The sequence below is a fragment of the Accipiter gentilis genome, chromosome 27 (genome assembly GCF_929443795.1).
Source record: "Accipiter gentilis chromosome 27, bAccGen1.1, whole genome shotgun sequence".
NCBI lineage: Eukaryota > Metazoa > Chordata > Aves > Accipitriformes > Accipitridae > Astur > Astur gentilis.
Genome location: NC_064906.1, coordinates 2070514 through 2092788, shown reverse-complemented (window position 1 = coordinate 2092788; position 22275 = coordinate 2070514). Strand labels below are relative to the sequence as shown.

Below are 22275 nucleotides of genomic sequence, written 5' to 3'. Positions count from 1 at the left end.
GGAAGCCTTGCATCTCTCTCTACAAGTCCTCTCTCTTTCACTGTTAAAAGCACTGCAGCCTCAGCTGCTTCTAGTGTTGGAGACACAATTAGCTTTATTCTTAAAGCTAACTCAGGTCTTGGTCTAAAGTGTGGGGTTTCCGTTTTGTTTTGTTTTTTTAAATACACATACTTCTGTATGTATTTCAAAGCAGAACTTGGATCTTAGTGTGGTAGGAATAAATCACTGGAAAGCTTGCCAATTATTGTTGAACAGTAAAGCAGCAAAATTAAAATTCGTTAAGATTTTTTTTAAAAGGATACACAAAAGCTTATACTTTGAATATTTCTTCATTGTCTTGCTCTTATGTTAGCTGTCATTCTACACTTCCAAATTTGTGCTGCTGTCCTACTGCTACTACAGCCAAAGCAAGAACATGGATCATTTTTAGTACTACTATATCAGCAACTGCAAGGATCTCTAGTTGGTATTTGTCCTTGGAGGCTGCAGAAATGCAGAGACCCATGCCCATTGTTTTAGTGCCATCAAGCACAACTGTGATCCTTCCTGGGTGACTTTTTAGTTTAGCCAAGCAATCAGGTTTTAAGAAACCACTGTAATTTAAATGTAGCACTCTGGCAGTGAGATTAGCCTTTTCCTCCTGTTTTCTGTCCCCCTTCCCACTTGCTTTGTGTTGGTTTCTGTTGAGTCTTCTGTTTAAATGGGAGTTAATACATTGACTGTTGAGTCTGTTGTTTGTTGATTTTTTTTCCCCAGATCTTCTGCAGTATTATCTTAGGATTGTATACAAGTTTCATGGAGATGTTTCTACTTGACTGATTGGAGGGACTGGCAGGAAATACTTCAGTAGAAATTGAAAGGAAAAAAGAAAGACACAAGAATATAGGATCATTGGAAGATGGACATTGGACAAAGGTACTAAACAGTACATTAATTATCTATTTGCTGATTTTGGTAACTGGTAGAAAGGAGTGCTATCACCTCCTTTAAGAAACTAGACTGCTGCCTACAGAACATATAATACCTGCTTCCTAAGGGGGGGGGGGGGGGGGGGGGAGAGAGAACTAATTAATAGTTTATTAACTGTTATGTTTCAGTTACTGGTCAATACTACACTGTTTAATGCTAGACTTTCCTAATTTCTTGTTTCCTTCTGAAAACCCACAAAATGGTAGTGGTGTGCCTGCCATGAGAGAACATGTGTGTGTGCGTGTTGTGTGGCTCTGGGTGTCAATGTGCAATCACCAGCAAACATCAACCCAGACCAGCCAACCACCAGGATGGGAGTCTTGGGAGCCAGGTATCAAAAGCAGCCATAATTTTGGAATGAATACCAGAAAGAACATAGATATTTTATTAGAGATACAAGCAGGTGTTCTTATATTTATTTTTTAAGTACTAGATGTGAAATCCATTAAAAGTACTAAAAGCAAGCCAGGAACCCTAAGAAATGACAGGAAAGCAATGTTACATTATGGCCATTGTACTCACACTCTCTGCACAGCACCAGTGCTTCTGAAATTTAGGAGCAATAAGTGCCTGTAGGGAAAAACAAGCAAAAAACCAAAACCCAAACAAAACAAAACCCAAAGCAACTAAACAAGAACTTTCTCTGCTTTTAGAGAAATAATAACAAAAGGCCTTCAACCCCTTCTCTGTCAGAACATCAACAGACTAGGGATTTGTATAATTTCTTATTAGACAAATTCCCTTTTTTGCTTCTCTTCAAGTTCAGTGATTTACAGTTCTGTCGCAAAGGACAGCGATAAAACTGGCTGATGCTTTACTTGGAGAATATCCCTAACAGACAAGTTTTAAAAACATGTTTGGAAGTATTTTAGAGCACTTATGTGGGTGATGGTTTGCTGGTATCCAGACGTAGGCGAAATAAGAGCCCCCCAGATAAATGATGAGTTTTCTTGCAAAATGAGTAAGACTGAATAAACAACTTGCCAAAATGGCTATATTTGTCAGAAAGAACATTTTGATTATTAATAAAACCCTATTTATTCATTCATGTAAAGAAACCCCCCCTCAAAACTACCATTTTAATTTTGGAAAAAAACCTGCTGAAGAGTTAATTCTCTGTATTATTCCATTCATCCAGATCAGTAACTTTTATAATACAGTTCCTGGTAACATTTGCCCTGAGAAAATCTTGAGAAAGAAAACACATGAACCAGTAATGTCTTTTTATTAAATACCTCTTAAAACACTCATTGTAATAAAATACACTGGATGTGAGTATGATATTTGCATACACGCAATGCTTACAGCAAACTCTAGACAGCATCAGGAATTACAAAAAATAAGGCAAGCCCCAGAAAGTGTGCATCCTCACTACCTACTCTCAGGCCATTACAGCGACAACTGTGTTTACATTTTTAGGCTATTCCCCACAGTGTTGCCTGGACACCTGTTAGGCCAGTCCCCCGTCTCTCCCACTCCCCACCCTTGCTGTTCCCTTGACTTGACCTCACAGTGAAATTCTGATGATGTAAATGGAGACAGTGTCACAGATCCATGGGGCAGCGGTTTTCCCCCCAAGAAGATTCTGAGCTACTATAACGTTTCCAATAATTTAACGTTGCAAGAATCCAAAGCATGCTAATGACCTGTAGCAATGCTTACCATGTCTTCTATCTTGGTCAAGAACGATGACGCATCACCCTCCAGCTAAAAAGTCACAGCTACTTAACATATTCTTTCTCCCCATTCATTTTAAGAAACTCAGGCAAAAGAAAAGATAACATGAATTGTCAAACACAGGAAGAACAACTCCATCATGATAAGCTAAGTTTTTCTATTCATGTCTATGATTCTTTTTATCACTTAAATGCAAGTTTAAAGTGTGAAGGTATTCCATCATTCACTAGTTCAAAACAGTAAACCTTCATCTTTCAAGTACTTCTTTATAGCTGAAAAAGAGACTGAAGAAAGCAATGTTATTTCACAAAAGCAGATTTTTTATTATTATTATTTCATCTTACTGAAAGAACTGTATCATGAGAAAAAAAATGAAAAAAAACATTCAGGCAAACTTTTCAACAAAATAAGATTTTAAATGACTGTTTTCATTTGTACATGGTACAGATAGACAGGTGTGACTACACAATAGTTTAATCTCTCTAGACTGAGGTTAGTGAGAGAAATATGAATAGTCAAATTCTTTTTTGTGTGTGCATATGCATATACGCATTAAAAAATATATTCAAAGAGTTAAAACCCACATCGTTATAAATACCAAAAGCTGATCATTAACTACTCTTACTCATACACTTTATTCTTGTACTTAGTACCGTTACCAATGGAGCCCTAACTGGGTCATAGTAACTGCTACGTAACTGTCAACACATTAGAACTCTTACTTAGAAAAATGGACCATGTTCTGAATTCAGAACATCCTAGTTTTGCCTTTGTGGTCACATCTTCCCTTCTTCAGTGACATTTCATGGTGGGGGTGGGAATAGAAGTTCTAAGAATTATGTTTTGGAATAAATATTCGCAGCAAACTGCTAAATGGGAACATGGCTGCTGCCAACTGCTCAACTGGTAGCCCTGTTCCACTTGCTAGTTCGTGTCATTTCATTCTTCTTTATTCATTTAGACATTAAATCCATAATAACCTTTCATGTTTCCTTTACTGGACTGAACGTTCAGGAAGTAAGTAACCCTAGAGAACAGTGCAAAAGGAGGGACATACAACTGCATTTAACAGCTTTATTTTGGTATCTAAGAGAAGACTGAAGAGATTATATTTTTTTTAATATATAAATTATGCAACATAGGCCCCAATGTACTTACAAGAGCAGGGCAATGAAACTTAGAAGAGAAGTGTCCCATACATACTGTTTTGTTGGGCAGCCCTTCTAAGAAGTTAGGATTTCATCCATGGCAGCCCATGCACTGAAGAGAGAGCATGAGGGGGGGGTGTTTTCCCCAAATACCATTTTTACAATAGAAGGCTAAGCTCAAAAACTAGAAGGTAATAAAGTTAAAAAACAAAACCAGAAACTAAACCAAAAAACCCAGCACCTAAAGAACAACTACGCCCCTGCAACCTAGCAGCCATTTAATTATTTGTTGAACTTAGATGAAGAAAATCCCATTACCATATCCTTAAGGTTTCCCTAGTCTAAACTACAAGATACAGTACTACATTCTGAAAACCAGTATAGTCAATACTTTCAAATCAAAGGAAAACAGTCAGAACAGCAACGATGAGCATGGCTGTACCATTCAAGCAGAAATAAAGAAAAATAAACTTAAAACATAGTGTTGAAACGTCTACTAGTTAGCCTTGCTTACATGAATTTAAAAAAAAAAAAGAAAAGGTTTCAGATTTTATACATCTTTTTTCAGCCAGGTACATTTACTTGCAACCAGTAGGCACTCCACCAAAACGCAGTATTTGCAATCCCAATCTCTTCAACTGAGAGAGATTACTTTGGCCTCAGTATTGCTATATTACAATTTTCCTGCTTCAAAACATGCAGTTCATACATTTTACAGTTTTACTGCCATAGTCGATGCATTCTGGCCCAATACACTCACAGCAGGCGTTGTGAAACCATCGGTATTTGGAAGCTCCCATGGACTCGCAAGAGATCTTGCACTGATGTATTGACATGCAGTCATCAAAATACACCACAGTACACATGTGTTCTAAACCAAGAGGGGGGAAAAAATTTGGTTTAAAAGGTCTTAAAATATTTTTAAAGGTTAGTTAAAAATCAATTAAATGTGCAGTTTTTGAAGTAGGATTGCAAATCATCATGACTATGAGGCATAAGGAGAAAAAAAAGGTGATAGTGAAAGTAGAGAGAAGAGGCAGAGAGCCAAGGTACAATCTATCAACTTCAAGTTTTCAGTGTCTACAACTCAACCCGTTGTCTGCTCTCCTTCTGGATTAATTTATTTCTATATTCATGGGCAAGAATGTTTTTGGGTTTTGTCCCCCAGTTATGAAGGATACCTTCTAAAGTGTAAGGATGGGCTATGCCAAAATAACAAGCGGGCATGTGGCCGCTGAAGGTAATATCAAGATACCACTTTCACAGTTGCCAGCAGTTACTACACGCTATCATGAAAAACTTCAGGTTTAGAGAAGTTTTTTAACTAACACCAAACCCCACTTATTTAAGCGTAAATATTTCCACCTTCGCCCCTGTTATAGGTTTGTGTGGCGCGTTTTGTTTTGGTAGCAGGGGAGGGGGCCACAGGGGTGCCTCCTGTGAGAAGCTGCTCGAAGCTTCCCCGGCTCCAAGTCAGACCCGCCGCTGGCCAAGGCCGAACCCGTCAGTGACGGTGGTAGCGCCTCTGGGAGAACAGATTTCAGAAGGGGAACCCGCAGTGAGTGGGGGAGTGGGATGTGAGAGGAACCCCTCTGCAGACACCGAGGTCAGTGAGGAGGAAGGAGGGGAGGAGGGGTGCCTGAGGCGGTGGATGCCCCTGCAGCCCCGATGGTGAACGGTGGAGCAGATGTCCACCTGCAGCCCATGGAGGAGCCCGCGCTGGACCAGGTGGGTGCCCCCAAAGATGGCCGTGACTCCATGGGAAAGCCCGCGGTGGAGCGGTCTGTGACTGAAGGGCTGCAGCCCGTGGAAAGGACCCACGCCAGGGAAGTTCGTGGAGGACCGTCTCCCATGGGAGGGAGCCCCCGGTGGAGCAGGGGATGAGTGCGGAGTCCTCCTCCCCCTGAGGAGGAAGGAGCGGCAGAGACCAGGTGTGGGGAGCTGACCCCAACCCCCATCCCCTGTTCCCCTGCGCCGCCGGGGGGAGGAGGTGGAGAGAACCGGGAGTGGGGTTGAGGGCTGGGGGGAAGGTGTTCTAAGGTTTGGGTTTACTTCTCAGTGTCCTTGTTTTGTTTTGATTGGTAGTCAATGAAATTGATTTTGTTTCTTCCCCAAGTTGTTCCTGTCTTTTGCCCGTGACCATCAGTGGTGAGTGATCCCTCCCTGTTCTTATTGCGACCCACGAGCCTGCCTTTGTATTTTCTTCTCATCCCACCGTGGCCGGGGTGAGCGAGCGAGTGGCTGCATGATGCTCTGTTACCGGCTGGGCTTAAACCATGACAGTCCTTTGTGGCACCAAACATGGGGCAAGAAGGGGGTTGAGGTAACTACAGTCATTTTTGGCAAGCCAGACAGGAGACAGAGATATAAGGATAATAATTGGGAGAGGTAACAGGCAAAACACGGACTGAGCAATGTTAGTGAAATACCCCTGGGAATTTTGGTTTTTGCAATTGTGGTGGAGGAGCGATTGTGTGTATATTGTCCACTTTTGTCTGGTATTGTGATGGTGATTATGTTAATTTTGTTATGGGGAAGGTTTTTTTTGTGATGTGAGTGAATTTTGTGATTTTAGTGATAATTCTTAAATACGTGATCTGCAGAGGTGAGGAGTGGAAACAAAGGACTGGTTTCAGCCCATCCAGTAACAAAGCACCACACAGCTGCTTGCTCACTTCCCCCGCCCCCAGCGGGATGAGGAGAAAATATAAAGGCAGGCTGCTGGGTTGAGATAAGGGCTGGGAGGGATCACTCACCACTGATGGTCACGGGCAGAAGACAGGCTCAACTTGGGGAAGAAACAAAATCAATTTCATTGACTACCAATCAAAACAAAACAAGGACACTGAGAAGTAAACCCAAACCTTAGAACACCTTCCCCCCAGCCCTCAACCCCACTCCTGGTTCTCTCCACCTCCTCCCCCCGGCGGCGCAGGGGAACAGGGGATGGGGGTTGGAGTCAGCTCCCCACACTTGGTCTCTGCCGCTCCTTCCTCCTCAGGGGGAGGAGGACTCCGCACTCAGCCCCTGCTCCACCAGGGGGTCCCTCCCACAGGAGACAGTCCTCCACAAACCTCTCCAACATGAGTCATTTCCACCGGCTTCAGCTCTTCCCGAACTTTCCTGGCGTGGGTCCTTTCCGCGGGCTGCAGCCCTTCAGTCACAGACTGCTCCAGCACGGGCTTTCCCATGAAGTCATGGCCATCTTGGGGGGCCTCCACTCCCCTGCTCCCCTCCATGGGCTGGGGGGACGACGACAGCCTGCCGCCTCACCATGGGCTGCAGGGGCATCCCCTCCTCCCCACTGACCTTGGTGTCTGCAGAGGAGTTCCTCTCACATCCCACTCCCCCCACTCACTGCAGGGTCCCCTTCTTAAATCTGTTCTCCCAGAGGCGCTACCACCGTCGCTGATGGGCTTGGCCTGGGCCAGCGGCAGGTCCGACTTGGAGCTGGGAAAGCTTCGAGCAGCTTCTCACAGGAGCCACCCCTGCAGCCCCCTCCCCCCCTACCAAAAAAAACCACGCCACACAAACCCATAACACGCCCCCAACCCCACAATATTCTTCAGCCACATTAAATGACAGAGCTAGAGTATCACATTTTCCTCAACTTGAAACTGCACAGGTTTTTTCTTCTTTTTTTAGCAATACGACCAGCTTTACTATTGATTAAGAAACCCCTTCTGCCTAAGTGTTGACTTTATTCTTCTAACATCCATGCAATTATGTGGAATGCCATGAAGTTTGGCATTGCAGCCTCAAACTGGAGCCGAGGCATTCACCACAACTATAAAACAAAAACATCCCTCCCTAATCTACTTCCAGTTCTCTAAGCTGACAGATTCTACCAATTTTTTTCTGCGTTGACTGGGTGATTACGCTGTAACTTCATTCATCCTCCAAAGGACCTCGATCGCATCACATTTACCCCCAGTGTAGCTTGGCACACTTTGGCGTAAAGCACAACTAAAAGCTGTCTGCAAACATGAATGTCTCACACACATCAGACAGATTTGTGAGCGGGAGATGTCAAAGGGCTTTCTAGCCTATTACTACTTACGGTGCATGGCTACCAGAGAAACATACTGACCTACATTCCAACACAGATTACAAAAATGTAATCCAAACATAAATGGTAAATCAAGACAGTGGGGGGCTTTTTAATTGGAGATAGGGAGAAGGGCAAGTAACCAGAGGACTCTCAGAGCAGTGTAGTTGTTAACCATAGCATTTATTCAGTCTCTTAACTGCGAGCAAGTCTTGAGAGGCTGAAGTGCACCAGAACCTCCTGTTCAAAATACTGGTGCCCCATAGTTTAGCAGCCTCAGTAGTATGCAGATCTCATGGCAAGCTCTTAAGGTGAGGTCCAAAGGTGAGCTGAGGCCAGCAAGGGTCTCTATCACCTTACAAGTCATCAGATCTATGCAGTCAGTTTCCCCAGTAGATGACTTCTGTGGTGCCCGTGCTTTTGGGCACGTGCCAAGGGACAACAGAACATACAGGAGAGCACAATGTACCCAACAGCTTTTCTGTGGACCCCTCCTCCTCCTCCTCCTTGACATCTGGAAACCCTGCCTACCCTTTTAAGAATTATCATTTGTTAAAACATGTTTGAGGGAACCCTGACCACTGTCAAACTATTTTACTACTACCTAAACAGCTGCAAGAGGGTGACAAGACATGCTGCCAGCCCACTGAAAGCAAGTGAGTATTTATTCACTGCCTTGTTTAGGCTCTGAACTGATGTACACATCTTGCAGACATCACATACAGTGCAACAGGCAATAAGGATCTTGGGGAGGAAGTGCAGACCCATAGCTGAAGCAGTTTTCTGCTCCCAGAAAAGCTGTGCTGCGTTTAATAAAGCTGTAGTTGTCCAAGAAATTGGAGTACCTGAAGTACTGCTGGGAATGTCAACAAAGTACACTGAGGCTGTGTAAGTCCTGTCCCATTCTTGGCACCTCTATTTCTATGACCCCTTATAATAAAGCCTGAGGCACGGCAACCAGAGGAAGAGAGTTCTCAGAGAACAAAACCTCTGCCTAAAACCAACCAACATATCTACAGCTTCAGTAAGGGCACTTTATTCACAGAAGGGAGGAGGAAAGAGCAAAACAGAAGTGTATGCTATGGTGCCATGTGCAAAGAGTGACTGGCCAGGTATACACCTGAAGTGCTCAGCCAAAGGTGAAAAGTGGTAGGGAGATGCAGCCACCACATCCTCAAAGGCAAGAATCCACCCGTCTGCTTATGGAGAATGTAGGAGGACTTGGCAACATTACATCACCAGCCACAAAATTGACAGGGTCCCAAGAAGGAGCACACACCATCCATTCCCAGCAGGCCCAGACATTCCCAGGTATCTGTCCCCCTCACAGGAAGTTTTCAGTGGAAGGGCAGGGTGTGAGAAAGTAGAGGTTAGTGTCCAGGCAGCATTCCTCATGAAATCTAAGCACCAGTGAGTGTCTAGTCAGTCATCCAGTTCAGTGCTGGCAGGCAAGCACAGGAACCTTACAGAAGCCTCTCTAAGACATTCATACTTTTTGTACCCTCTTGCTTAATCCTAGTTCACTCCTTTGACACCTTTTGAGTAGTTTTCTTCTCAAGTCTGACCTTAAATGCAATAGGTAGGGTCAGTCTTCGAAGGTGTCAGCTGGAGGCACAGAGCCTCTGCCTCAAAACAGGCAATCCTGGCTAATCCAGAAAGATTTATTTCTTGCTGCAAAATTGGCTTTTGAGATGTCATCTCCACCTGACTGACCTAGTCTCTGGATCAGCTTGAGAAATCAAAATGACTCATGGCTCTCTCTAGATAGTAGTGGAACAACTCTGTAAAGAAACTAGAGTCCTCTCCAAAGGGTTGCCAGAAGTGCTCACTGCTATCATGTTGATCACTTGTAACACGCAAAGGAAAGCCTACAGTAGGTCAGGAAAGCTTGTCAGAGAAGTTGTGCGCACTCTTGAGGTGGGCTAGCTGCTCCCAGCAGTTGCACGCTGTCTTCATGCCAGAGGATGACCAGTCCCCTCTGTGTGAGGAGACATGTGTGCTCACCTTCATGCTAACCTCATCTGTGACAGCCTCATCTGTGTTAGTACAAGGTCAGAAGTCCTGGAGAAGCCCAGTTCATCAGCTAATGCCTGCTGAAACTGGAAATAAACCTCTTGTGGAAGAAGAGCCTGTGATTTCTAGAACATAAAGATCAACAACACTGAACTGAGAGACTAAAGACATCTCTTGTGGGGAAGGAGGCCAGAAGATGAGCAGCACCAGGCCCATAACCCTGGCAAAACCAGATGACAGCAGCCAGGTCCTGTGAGACTGGAGTGACTGGTCTCCTCAACCACTCTCCCAGGACTAAAATGGGAACCAAAGCCAGACCTCAACCTTATTAAGGTGGCAGTAACAACAACCAAGGACATTAATCTTGATTGACTGGAGAGTGGAGAAGAAAGTTTATTTCCACCTGCACACAAGCCAAAAGGATTAGGTCCTAGAGGACAAGTCCAGAAATGCTGGTCTGGGGAGAGGACAGACTGTACACGGCAGGCCAGCGCCAGCAGTAGATCTGGCTGATTTCCAGTAGCTCTTGTAAGCAGCTGGAGGACATGCTCCATGTATGTGCTACCGAACTGTTTCTGAAGTCTTGCTCACTCAGAGACTTGCCAGATCTGAATGAGTCAGATTGGCCAGGGTGTACTTTGTTCATCACAGGACACTCCTGGTCGCCGCCTCAGCAGTGTCTGCATGCCCATGTAGAGGCTGAATTACTGAAAGCAGCAGAGTTCCTCGCCTCAAGCATTAAATCCCTCTTTATAGGCTGCAAAACCAAGAGTTACGCGGGGGAAAAAAATACATACCTACAGACTCAGTTGGGATCCAGGGATCCGGGAGAGCACTTAAATTGTTTCACATACCTGATTATATAGTCATCACTTGGCTCCCTCAGTATAGATAAAAAGGATGTTACTTAGTGCAGTAACAGCTCTTTCATTTGCATTTTGCCAATTTTCACACAGTAAGGACTACAGACTACAGGTGCGGGGAGGGAGAAGGATGCAGCAGCGTTCTTTTTTTTGCAGAACATGAGTTTCTCACCTTTCCCCCCCTCCAATTCATCTCCACAAAGGTTGTGTAGGAGAAACAACAATCAAGTCTAAATTCAAAATGACCAGAAGAAATGGACTCATGTTTCTATCAGGCCTTGCTATGATACTGTCTGTGCTGCAAGTCAGATCTGTATTGGTGCACTACGAAGGAATTTAGCGACTTCGAGATGATAGAACAATTCAGTTCTTGTAAGTTAAGGAAAAATACCTATCTACAAGATGAACAAACTTTGCCAGTTGATGACAATTCTCTGTATGCCACCTTTGAAGTCAAACGTGCTATTTAAGTTCAGTTGTTTGCTGGTCTGTTTATCGATAGCTCTAAAATACTTTAAAAAAGGTAACTGTCCATCCAGCAGCCATACCATTTTATGCCAATCAGAACTTATAAAAAGAAACATTTTTTTAAAAAAATATATTCCTAGAGAACCTACACAGGTAGATGCCACTTTACTAGATTTCTAGCTGTCCTCTACCTGGCTGACACTGGAGGGGAGTGGAAATGCAGAGTGGATGCCATCCCCTGTGTCACCTAGCAGTTTAAGTCAGAAACCCTTAACTACAAAACAGATTTTGTTCCATTGGTTGCCAGAAGATTATCTAGTTCCCCTCTCTCTCTCTCTCACACCAAGGTCCTGTCATCATCTGAAACAACTAAGCTTAAACATCTGAACTAGCAGTTCAGAGCTCTGAGGGTATCAGCTAAAAGTAAAGCAAAAAGAATAAAGTATAAACGCAGCTCTAGATTAATAATCATCGCAATTCCCTCCGAAGTAGCTGCTCAAATGCCAGAAACTCATGACACAAAGAACTACAGCAGCTCCAGCAGCGCACACATACTTTGGCAGCTAAAACGTTAAAAAGTCAATTCACAGGAGGAAAGGGAAGACACTCATTAAGATAATAACTGGGAAGTTCAAGGTCTGGCGCCTGGGGTCCCAGTAGGCTGGGGCAAGAAAGGAATGCTTTATATCCCACCGAACCACACCTCCTCCCAGATCTACAGCCACCCTCCCCCAGCTGATGGCTTCACGCCACTCAAGCACAAATCTTGTGGATTCCCGTGGCTGGTGCTGCTTTACCTGGCACTCACCCAGAACTGCACTGAGCAAGCCTGGCACCCTGGACCAGCTTAATGGCGATCCCTGCATGAACATGCATTGAAATGAAAATCAGAACTGTGTTACATGACGTGACAAGGGGTACTTGTAGGCAGAGCCTTTCCAAATTTTGGGAGGTAGTCCAGAAGACAGCACAGAGACTACTGTGCCCTTACCAAAATCTACCTCTCATTAGCCCCTCTCCTTTTACAGGCAACACAATAGGCTGCTCCCAGCATACCGTGTTGGAGTGAAGCATGCAAGAAGCCACAGAAAAACCACAAATTGGATGAGGCACAGCACTGTAAAGAAAACATAAAGCATCTGTGTTCCTGCTCACAGGAATATTCTTTCAAATCCCTGAATGTCATGCCCTTGAAGACAACTGCTTAGCAAGTCACCTTAAGGATGTCTCCATTTGCAATATCTGCCCTAGTAGCACATCTGGGGAGAAGGAAAGGGTAAAGAGATGGTCTTCAGTTTCTTCCACTGCAGGCTGTGCTTGCATTTACCGCAACTGAGCACACGCACATACACACACAGACCCACCTTCTCCTTCAGTGGTTCTTCCAACACATGCCAGCTTGTTAAACCACACCAACTTGATTGTGTGGCTGAACTCTGAATGGGCAGAAGCCATCAGACTCCAGCTACTTCCTGGGCTCCCTCTCTGTGCCCATGCTCACAAGGCTCTTTAGCCCTTGATCTACTACCCCTCCACCTTTTGGTTACTGCTTCCCCAATGAACTCATAAAAAACACCATTAAAAACAATGCCACCCCATGGCTCACACACCATCCAACACAAGAGGTACAATTCCCCAGTTGTCCTTGCTTCCACCATAATAAACATCAACTGACCAAGGCCAGCAGCCAACTTTTCTTTCCACCTTTTTCTCTTCTCAATTCTTGAATCATCCCCGTTTTTTGTAAGCAAACTTTAATATCACTTCTGAAAAAGCAGAAGACTACAAAGTTATCTACATTGTGACCAAGAAAAGAGAGACTCCTCAACAGGCTTACATATTCAGATACTTAAAGGATAGGATGTTGAAAGTCATTTTCTACGTTTTCCAATTCTTCACTGATCACTAAGATGGAAGAGGCATAGCCAATGATTATGAGACCAGCTCTGACATTTATTTCTGTTCTGTCTACTGAAGCCTGAAAACCAGTGGCATTTGGTAACTACTTCCAAATACAACTGTTGGTTTTGTATTGTCATCATTCCAGTGAAAGCTCTCTCAACCTAATCTCTAATACATTCTTAGTAAATGAAATCAAGGAGACTTTTGACTAAGAAAAAATTGCAGTGTTATGTACTTGTCTGTGTTGTTAAACTCAAAACTCCTCCACACCCTTGAGATGCAATTCAAATTCCAAGTTTAATCCAAAACTATCATTAGCCCATCCTGTTGGTATGGTAGTAAAGGACTGTAGTAAAGGGCTGCAGTACCTAAGTACAATGGGATATATTCAACATTGTTCTAAGCATAATTTTTTTTTTTTCCAAGTATAATTTACATCTTTAAATATTGTAGCATTTGCATACAGGGCTTTTTGTGGCTTGCCATGTAACATGGCTTTCTGCATAATTCTCATAATGGTGAGCAAGCGTTTTAATAATGTCAAAGACATATGAATGAGATGCTTTCTGACCATCTGGTTTCCCAGTTCTGGAATTAATTTATTTTTGTCACGTGAAAAGGAAATTACAAAAGTTGCCATTACGGTCCCATTTAATCAACAGCTGTCCTACTCAGAAACGTAACTAGGTCAAAGGCTCACAACAGCATGGAAAAGCAGCATGTCCATCAATTAGGGTATCTTTCAATGATAAGATAAAAGAGCTATCACAACAGCAACATATGGGGTTACGAATAGTTCAAGTGTGTGTTGGGAAGGAAGTAAAGCATTAATTACACTAATAAAACAAATCAGATGCTCTTTTCTCCCTGTTCAGCAGCAATTTCACTATGAACTTTTTATGAGATTCTTTTAAGTCTGATGTAATGATTTACAGGGAAAAGTATTTCAGAGTTAGTATGGAAACCAAGAAGCAGAGAGTATTTTTCTTATGCCACTAATGTCACTACCTCAAACTTCTCAACTCCCTGCCCATGCCCAGCAAACAATATTCTGAAGTCTGTCCTCTAAACTGAAGGTAAGAATATAAAAACTTGATATAAATTAAGAGGAACAAGTCCATAAGTTGAACCTCTGCCCACAAATTGCTTATTTTTAAGATTGTCCGTCACATATCCCTCCTCAACATAAAGAACGGTCTTGCTAATCTTACTCAGGTTTACTATTATTTGTGAATTTCCTACAAACCATCCTTCTAAAGAGTTCAAGTTATGCCAGCTCAGATGGAAGAAACAAACATCTACTCCACATAAAAAACGGTTTACGGCATGTGGCTTTCTCAAACCTCTGAAGCCATGCGTTTCAGTTGCCTACCTCTGCACTGATACATGATTTGGATTCAGTTTTTTGGTCTGTCCTGTCTCCTAAGCTACAGGTAACCGCTTCAAAGTCAAAGAAAATACCGTGCCAGTGTGCATGAAATAATGTGAGCAAACTGCCTCATGCCACAGAAGGAATTAGAGATAACAAACGTATGTGGTTCAGCATCTGCTAAGATCATCAGACACTTTAACACCATATTTCATGTTCCTCAATATTTTTGCCTCACTCTTTTTGTGTAATGCTCAAAATTAGACTGAACTTTTCACACTTTTTTATGGGAAAAGCAGCAGCGAGCACAGACAACACTGAAGGTGCACCAAGGAGGCTCCTGGAAGAGACAAGAGGAAACACTAGGAATTTAGACACTATACTCATTACCTTTGTCACTAGAGTAAGGTGCGTGGACATTGTTGCTTGGAACAGAGACGTTCTGATGCTGTGGCTGGTTCACGGTTTCTAAAAAGGAAACAAGGTTCTCATGGTGCGACAGTTCTTCTGCCACAGGGAAAGAAACGATATTCCAGTTCAGCTGAGTATCCCCTTCTGTCAGTGCCCGGAAAAGGGAAGGAATTGGTTCATGCAACTCCTCGACAGTACTCTTGGATGTTGGAGGTGTGTCACTGTAATTGCGAGGATTGCACATACCTGCAGAGGAATGAAACAGTAAGTTACACAAAACTCTCTAAACTCTTCCCCTTGAAACAGGCAGGAATATTTAGAAAATTAAAATTGCCTTTTTTTTTTTTTTTTTTGCTAAGCAGAACAGAGCCCTTTTATGTATATATCTCACTCTTTGCTCAATAGCAGAAGTGCTACCAAATACAGCAGGATAAGCTTTCCATAACAGCAGCTTTCAGATCACTGCAGACTTCCACAAAACACACCTGCAACTTTTGAGAACCAAGTGAAAAGAAAAGCCTCATCTACATGGCACTTTCCTTCCCTTTTTATGCTACCATTACAGTTGAGAATATGAAGAGTTCAACAAAAGGTTTGTTTTCCCTGGGAAAAAGAGACAAAGCACAGCATAACCGATACTAGCATAAATCTGGAATGAAAGCTTATGACTGAAGGAAGACGGTATCTTGACAAGTCCTAAGGTACATGAAACTTTTGATCACAATTCAAGTATTCGATCTCACCCGATGCAGCAGTGGACTAGATCTTTTGTCATCTGCCAGGGGTGCAAAGATCAGTATCAGGAGGGAGAAAGAGTCTGAATTACTTTACCTGCTTACAGGCAGCTCAGATGAACCTCATTTTGCTACTTAGTTGGAGGGGTCACTACAGGCAAAATGCTCATTTCCAGGTTACCTCTTCTTTATTTTTCAATGTCTTTTGTGGTATCTTTTTTGAAGCCTTGTAATCCTCTTGGCCACTTCCTACAAAATGCTTTTGTGATGTGCAATGCAGGTGCCAGTTTGTCATTAACCACTAACATTTATTACCAGCAATGAAACTGAAGGGTACCTTGATTTAATCCAAACATTGAAACAACCAAGATTAAAAAGAAAAGTTGTACCTGCATAGGTATTTAAACTCCAGAGGCCATAAAACACTATTATTAATCACCTGGCAAGAGACAGACAAATCCGTTTTCCTCATGTATATCTGGATATCATTTTGGGTAGTTTCACAGATACAGTTTGAGACAGCTACAGCTGCAAAGCACACCAGTCCTTAAAGTCTCTTGTATCAAAGCAGTACCAAACATAAATGTTCGAAGTCTACCTGCCCTACACAACTAGAGAAGCATCTCCTGCCCTGCAGATACATTAGGACGCCAGCATCAGAAACTGTGTTTAACTAGAACCCTATACAAAATGACAATCTTTTCAATCTAGGTAGATGGATTTCCACAATGAACAAACCAGAGCAAAGTTCGCCCATGATGATCAGCATGTGATCTGGCAGATCTTAAGCAAGTGGTTAGCATTACCAGCATTTAATAATAAAAATAATACAAGATAGTCTGCTCCTATAAAAAGGTGAGCCAAATGTTGAATAGAAAAAAAAATAAGCCACTCCTCCAAACATCAGGTCATGCTAAAAAGTAATGCCATTTATGCAAACTTTCTACTGTAAACAATTGTTTTCCTACTCCTCTCAGCTAGGTTTGTTCTTCACAGATGTCCCTGGACTCCTTTAATCAAAAAATTCTGTCCTTGCATTATCACCTTTTAGTAAGCACTTTGAATATTCACTCTACAATTGTAATACAAGATGCTGACGTGGTTTAAACACAGCCAGCAACTAAGCACCACACAGTTGTTCACTCACTTTCCCCCCACCCAGTGGGGTGGGGGAGAAAATTGGGGAAAAAAAAGTAAAACTTGTGGGTTGAGATAAGAAGAGTGTAGGAGAACAGAAAGGAAGAAAATAATAACAACAAAATTACAATAATAATAATAAAAATATTGGAATATACAAAACAAGTGATGCACGATGCAATTGCTCACCGCTCGCTGACCGATGCCCAGTTAGTTCCCGAGCAGCGATCCACCTCCCCACCCTTGTAATGAACGGGTTAACTTTGTTCATGAAATCAGGAAGGGGGAAGAGACATATTGAGAGGTAGCAGATGCCTTGTGTAAAATAACAAGGCTTGCTTAAATGGTGCGTAAAAGTCAGGGGAAGAGGGCAACGGCTATAACTTACTAGCTAAGGAGGGAAAACAACAACAGCTATAACTTACTAGCTAAGGAGGGAAAAGAACAACAGCTATAATTTACCAGATAAGGGGATTAACTCTGCCAAAACTGCACTTCTCCACATCAAAGACATTCTACATCAAAAGACACTCATCCTTGAGAAGATTGACCGAATCCACCTAGTAACAGACCTGCACGAATGAAGAAAGAAGCAGCAGGACAAGGCGGAGACTTGCAAGAAAGGGGTACATGAAACACGTGTAAGGAATGTACCTATAACCTAAAGTTGCGAGCTTTTGGCGGACCACTGTCTCCCCGGCCGCCCAGCGCTGTTTTGCTCTCTTATCGCTTGCTAATAAATTCGACCTTTTTTTATTCACTACAAATTGGCTCCTCCAATTTGTCACGAGCGTCTATAACACCCTCCCCGGCCAACTCCCCCCAGTTTATATACTAGGTATGATGTCACATGGTATGGAACACCCCATCGGCCAGTTTGGGCCAGCTGTCCCAGCTGTGTCCCCTCCCAACTTCTTGTGCCCCTCCAGCTTTCTTCCTGGTGAGGCATGAGAAACTGAAAGATCCTTGACTTAGTCTAAACATTACTTAGCAACAACTGAAAACATCAGCGTGTTATCAACATTCTTCTCATACTAAACCCAAAACATAACAGTATACCAGCTACTAGAAAGAAAACTAACTCTACCCCAGCCAAAAAGCAGGACAGACGCCCACCTAAAATTTAATTAGGAAGATACCAAACCAGCCAAGAGTTTTGTACAGACACATCAAGAGACGTATTCTTTAGTTGATGTCATTGTATTAATGCTGTGAAATTGAAACCAGCAGGCCTTTTGAGAGGCCCCCTGTCAGGTTGGATTCACAAAATAAATTTCACTGATAAGAAGGACACACAGGAAAAAAATAACATCAAGATTGTTCATCAAATCATTGCAGAATGTTTACAGTTTGTGTACCTATCAATCTCATAAGAAAATAATATCTTGAGATGGTACCAAGAAACCATTGCTCATAGTTTAATGGGTAAATGACCATTCCACAAAGATCCTTCCCTATTTTAAAAAGTATTTTGATTATAACAATTGTATTTATAAATAATAAATATTATAAAATTGTAGCTTTGGTTAAAGCAAAAATAAAAAAGCTTAACTTATGAGCAACTAGTAAGGCACAAACATGTCTACACTACCACTTTGGAGTGGATGAGAAGATGCAGAAATGGTGTATTGAAATGACAGAAGCAGACAAGCCTTTACATGAGGGACTAGAAGAGCTTAACTCACAGAGCTTAGAAAAACTGGGAAAATAGGAACCTGTTGCTGTTCTCCCTCCTCCAGTGTCTTTTTCCCTGTCAGAGAAGGGAGAGAACACCCACACAAAACACAGGGCATCAACTGAGCATCAGTACAGTTAGTGCTGGAGGGCAGGAGGCAATTCCTGACCTCAGAACAGACATGACCTGAAAGACATGACAACCTACCTTCCTTTACATTAGACATGAGCATCTTATAAAGAGACTGAAGTATCACCTCAAGTATCCACAAAGAACTGTCTCCAATAAGCTGGGTATGGCATGCACTCCTGTTTCCTCATTTGAATAAGGCTATGGCAAGGACGACCCTACACTGAAGAGAATAGGACCATACCACAGAACCAAGATGATCTGAGGCACCCGCAGAACCATCAAGAGATGTTTTAGTTTACTCAGTACTAGAAAACTGAACCTGAAGCCTCATCAACTTCAGCATAACAGTGAGCAATCTGCAGATTTAGAAAAAAACCTGTGTGGGGGCTTTGCTTTTTTCCTCACAATCCCAAAAGGTAGGTTCTTCCTCTCACTAGAGGAGATAGGTACACTATGCCTTGCTTTCTACAGCAGATAATGGTTCTGAACTAGGGAAGTAACCTACTATATTATTCCTCACCCCTATGACTGAATATGACAACAGTGCAGTTTAGTATTACATTACAAAAAACACCGCAAGGACAAAAGGGATGGGGAAAAAAGGAGAGAGGTTTTGGGTTTGGAGGGGTTTTTTTCCACTTTTCAAGGATCCCAAGATCAAATAGAAAAAACAAACTCTAGGGCCTCTTTCTAAATGTATACCCTCCACAACTGCAGGGGCTGAGAATACTTTATGCCATTGGCAAGAATCACACACGCGCAAGACCACGCCACTCCACTGCTCACTGAAAGACAGTAAAGCAAAGATAAGCTAGCCAGAACCAAGCAAAAAGCAGGATAACAGAAAGCATATTCACATCATGACGGAACAGAAGAAGCAATGGACTGCACTGAAAAGGAGCATTTTGACACTAATCATCTTCATGATTTCAGAGAAGACCCAGCCAGCCAGAGAAGCTGAGAGCTGGTACAACGCTCAAGATGCATTCCTTTCATGGAAGCTAGAAGGATTTTAAATGGCAGCAGAGGGAGACTTCCAGCAACCCCAGAGGATGAAACTTTCAATACATTTAAAACAAGAGACAGAACTAGAACACATCCTCCTTAAGCAGAGGCAGCACTCACTTGCAAATATCTGGGCACTCTGAATACTACCTTTTAGTAGTAATGCTGTTGTTAAGACTATCATCTAATCCTGCAGTAAGAGCTTGTGTGCCTCTTTCTTACCCTCCACAAAGAGCTCTTTTTGCAAATAAGAGAGTGATAAAAACACTGGGCCATGCATGTTTACTACTGATCCCAAGGGAACTCAAACCTAAAATTGTCCCTGTGCAGTACCTGTCAATATACTTTACAGTTAGAAACCTCCATACAGCATCCAACCCCATCAAGCAGGTGCTGCATCGTTTCCTCAAGATGACAATTCAAAAAGGAGTTTATGTTTTAGAGACAAAATTAATACTCAGTTATGATGACATTAACCAAGCAAAAATGTGGATTACCGCCACTTCCCTCTCCACAGAGCAGATACAGCCTTCAAATGTTTGGTTCTCCACAATTAATTTATTCAGTACCCAAAGAACGAGCTGTAAGAGGTTTAAAGCACAGATTCTGGCCTGATATTTTACTTCTATTCTAAGAATGTGAGCTCAGCATGTGGCAGGAGGAAGCAATTTAAAAAAAGAAGAAAACCCCAAAGAAATGCAAACTTACCAACACAGTCACAGCACTCATCCCAAAGTGTGCCCAGGCAGAGCATGCACTCCTTACAGCAGGAACAGTTCCCTTCCCCAGGGCGGCACTGACACAGCTCCTGAAAACAACAGAAACTCATTACACTGCAGCAATCCCAGATGTAAAACGCTAACAGAGCAGAACAATTCTTCCTCAAGCTGCAACTCAAGTTATGACATTAAAAAAAGCTTAGTACACTCATATAGCAAGTAAACAGTAAAATAGTTCCAGCCAAAGAACCAATCTTAGTTTACAGAAGGATCTTTTGCAAGGGTTTTTTTTTTCTAAAGGTGAAATTCTAAAGACAAATCTGAAGTCAAGAAGCATTTAAAAAGAGAAAAAATGTTATTTATGGGAAAGGTGTGTGCTTTTCTATGTATGCCTGAATCTACAAGTTCTTTGAATGTTTTTCCCATCACAACAGGACGTTTCTTTATATATAAATAGTGCACATATGTTGTAATTTAGCTAAAAAAAGGAAGTTACTATAAGCAGCATATGCATACTCAAGAAGATACACATCATCTATAATCACACCTATTCGGGGATTCTAAAAGGAACTTATTTGGTTAAGTCATCTGACCACAGAACTTTGTGCATCTCTGAATGCTTGTTACACATTGCGCTCCACCTGCAGTATTAGTGAGCAGATTATGCCCCCCCGCCCCCCCAGGTCCAGCTGATTCATTTTTGCTACTACGAAAACAACTCTCCACCTTCTTCCCCCCCCCCAAATCAGCACGTTGGGATACTTTCAAGATTTCTGGAGCCTCTAGAAAGTGAAATGGTATACACATGCCTTTTTCTTTAACCATTATTAAGCTAAAAAGATGGAAAAGGCATGGAAGCAAGAAGACAAACCTCTCTCTTCGTATTACCTAAACCTGAAGGCGCTGGTTTAGCAGTCCAGCTGGAGACATACGCTTGTGGACCTCGCAGCACAGAAACAGACTACATGGATGAAGGAAATCTAAAGACCAGGCGGTCTCTTTCCCTCTAGCTCAAATCCATACTATTAATTCCAGTTTGACTGAAAGACTGTGGCTACATGACAATAATATATGGGCTTGAATCATGCTGTACCGTAAAACGTGGACAGTCATGAAGTCGCATGGGTTGTCCTGTCTAAGAATTTGGTTTTGATGATGTCTGTCTAACTATCACGTTATGCTCAACTGGTGAGAAAACAAAATCCTGTTACTGGAGACACTGACCACGGGATCCTACCCGCCCCCAGCTTTACTGGAAGAACCATCGGCAAATCTCTGCTATGCCCCAGACCAGGAAGAGGACACCCATCCCCGCTCCTTGATCCCATTCTCCACGGACAGGGGAGAGACATACTGCAGCGGGGGCAGGAGACACACACAGACAGGAGAGAAGGGCAGGAAGATGGTTTGGCATGAAATTCTCCTAACCTGGAGTCACTACCTGAGGCTCCAACTCAGCTAACCACAGCTGGGTCAGGGACACCACACCTCACAGGCACACACAAACATCACCCAAAGAGTCTTTCTGTAGCGCCTTAGCAAAAAGCCAAGGGGGCAAACCTCTACTTTTTAAGTAAATCTTTGCCTGATTTCGTTAAACATCAGGTAGAGAAGAAAGGAGGTGTTTTTACAGCAAACATCAGGAGCGTACTTGCTAGGCAAGGCAAGGCACAGAGATGCACCTGATGGCGTATGACCCCCCATTCTATCTTTATTTTGCAATACTGGCAACTGCAAATGCCTGCAGCCTGTTGAGTTGCACAGGGATCACCTCTCTCTTGCACCAACTCACGCGGGCCCACGGAAGACTGAAGAGTGCATTTCAGAGCGTGAGGCCAAGGTGAGGTCTGGCTGGGAACAGGGCTGAAGAATACAGCAAATGAAGCTTCAGGGCTTCCAGTTCTGGACTAAAACTGAACCAACCCCCAAACCTGCTGCGGACATGCTACAATGTATTAATGAAGTGTAAATTAATTAATCTGTTATTTTTCCATTCACTTCATCC

The 22275-nt window shown here is 42.8% G+C and overlaps 1 protein-coding gene across 3 annotated transcripts in view; it reads right to left on the bottom strand.

The window, feature by feature from the left end:
* Positions 1 to 1205: 1205 nt before the first annotated feature.
* TWSG1 (twisted gastrulation BMP signaling modulator 1) overlaps positions 1206 to 22275 on the bottom strand; it is a 30383-nt gene continuing 9313 nt past the window's right edge. For 2 of the 3 annotated variants that reach the window (XM_049830264.1, XM_049830263.1), the window contains exons 3-5: positions 20260 to 20359; positions 14848 to 15114; positions 1206 to 4665 (exon numbers count right to left, since the gene is read on the bottom strand). In XM_049830264.1, the coding sequence (XP_049686221.1) occupies positions 4484 to 4665; positions 14848 to 15114; positions 20260 to 20359 (549 nt within the window). In that variant the 3' untranslated portion in view covers positions 1206 to 4483. The remainder of the gene's footprint in view (positions 4666 to 14847; positions 15115 to 20259; positions 20360 to 22275) is intronic. The other variant, XM_049830261.1, reaches the window with a different exon arrangement.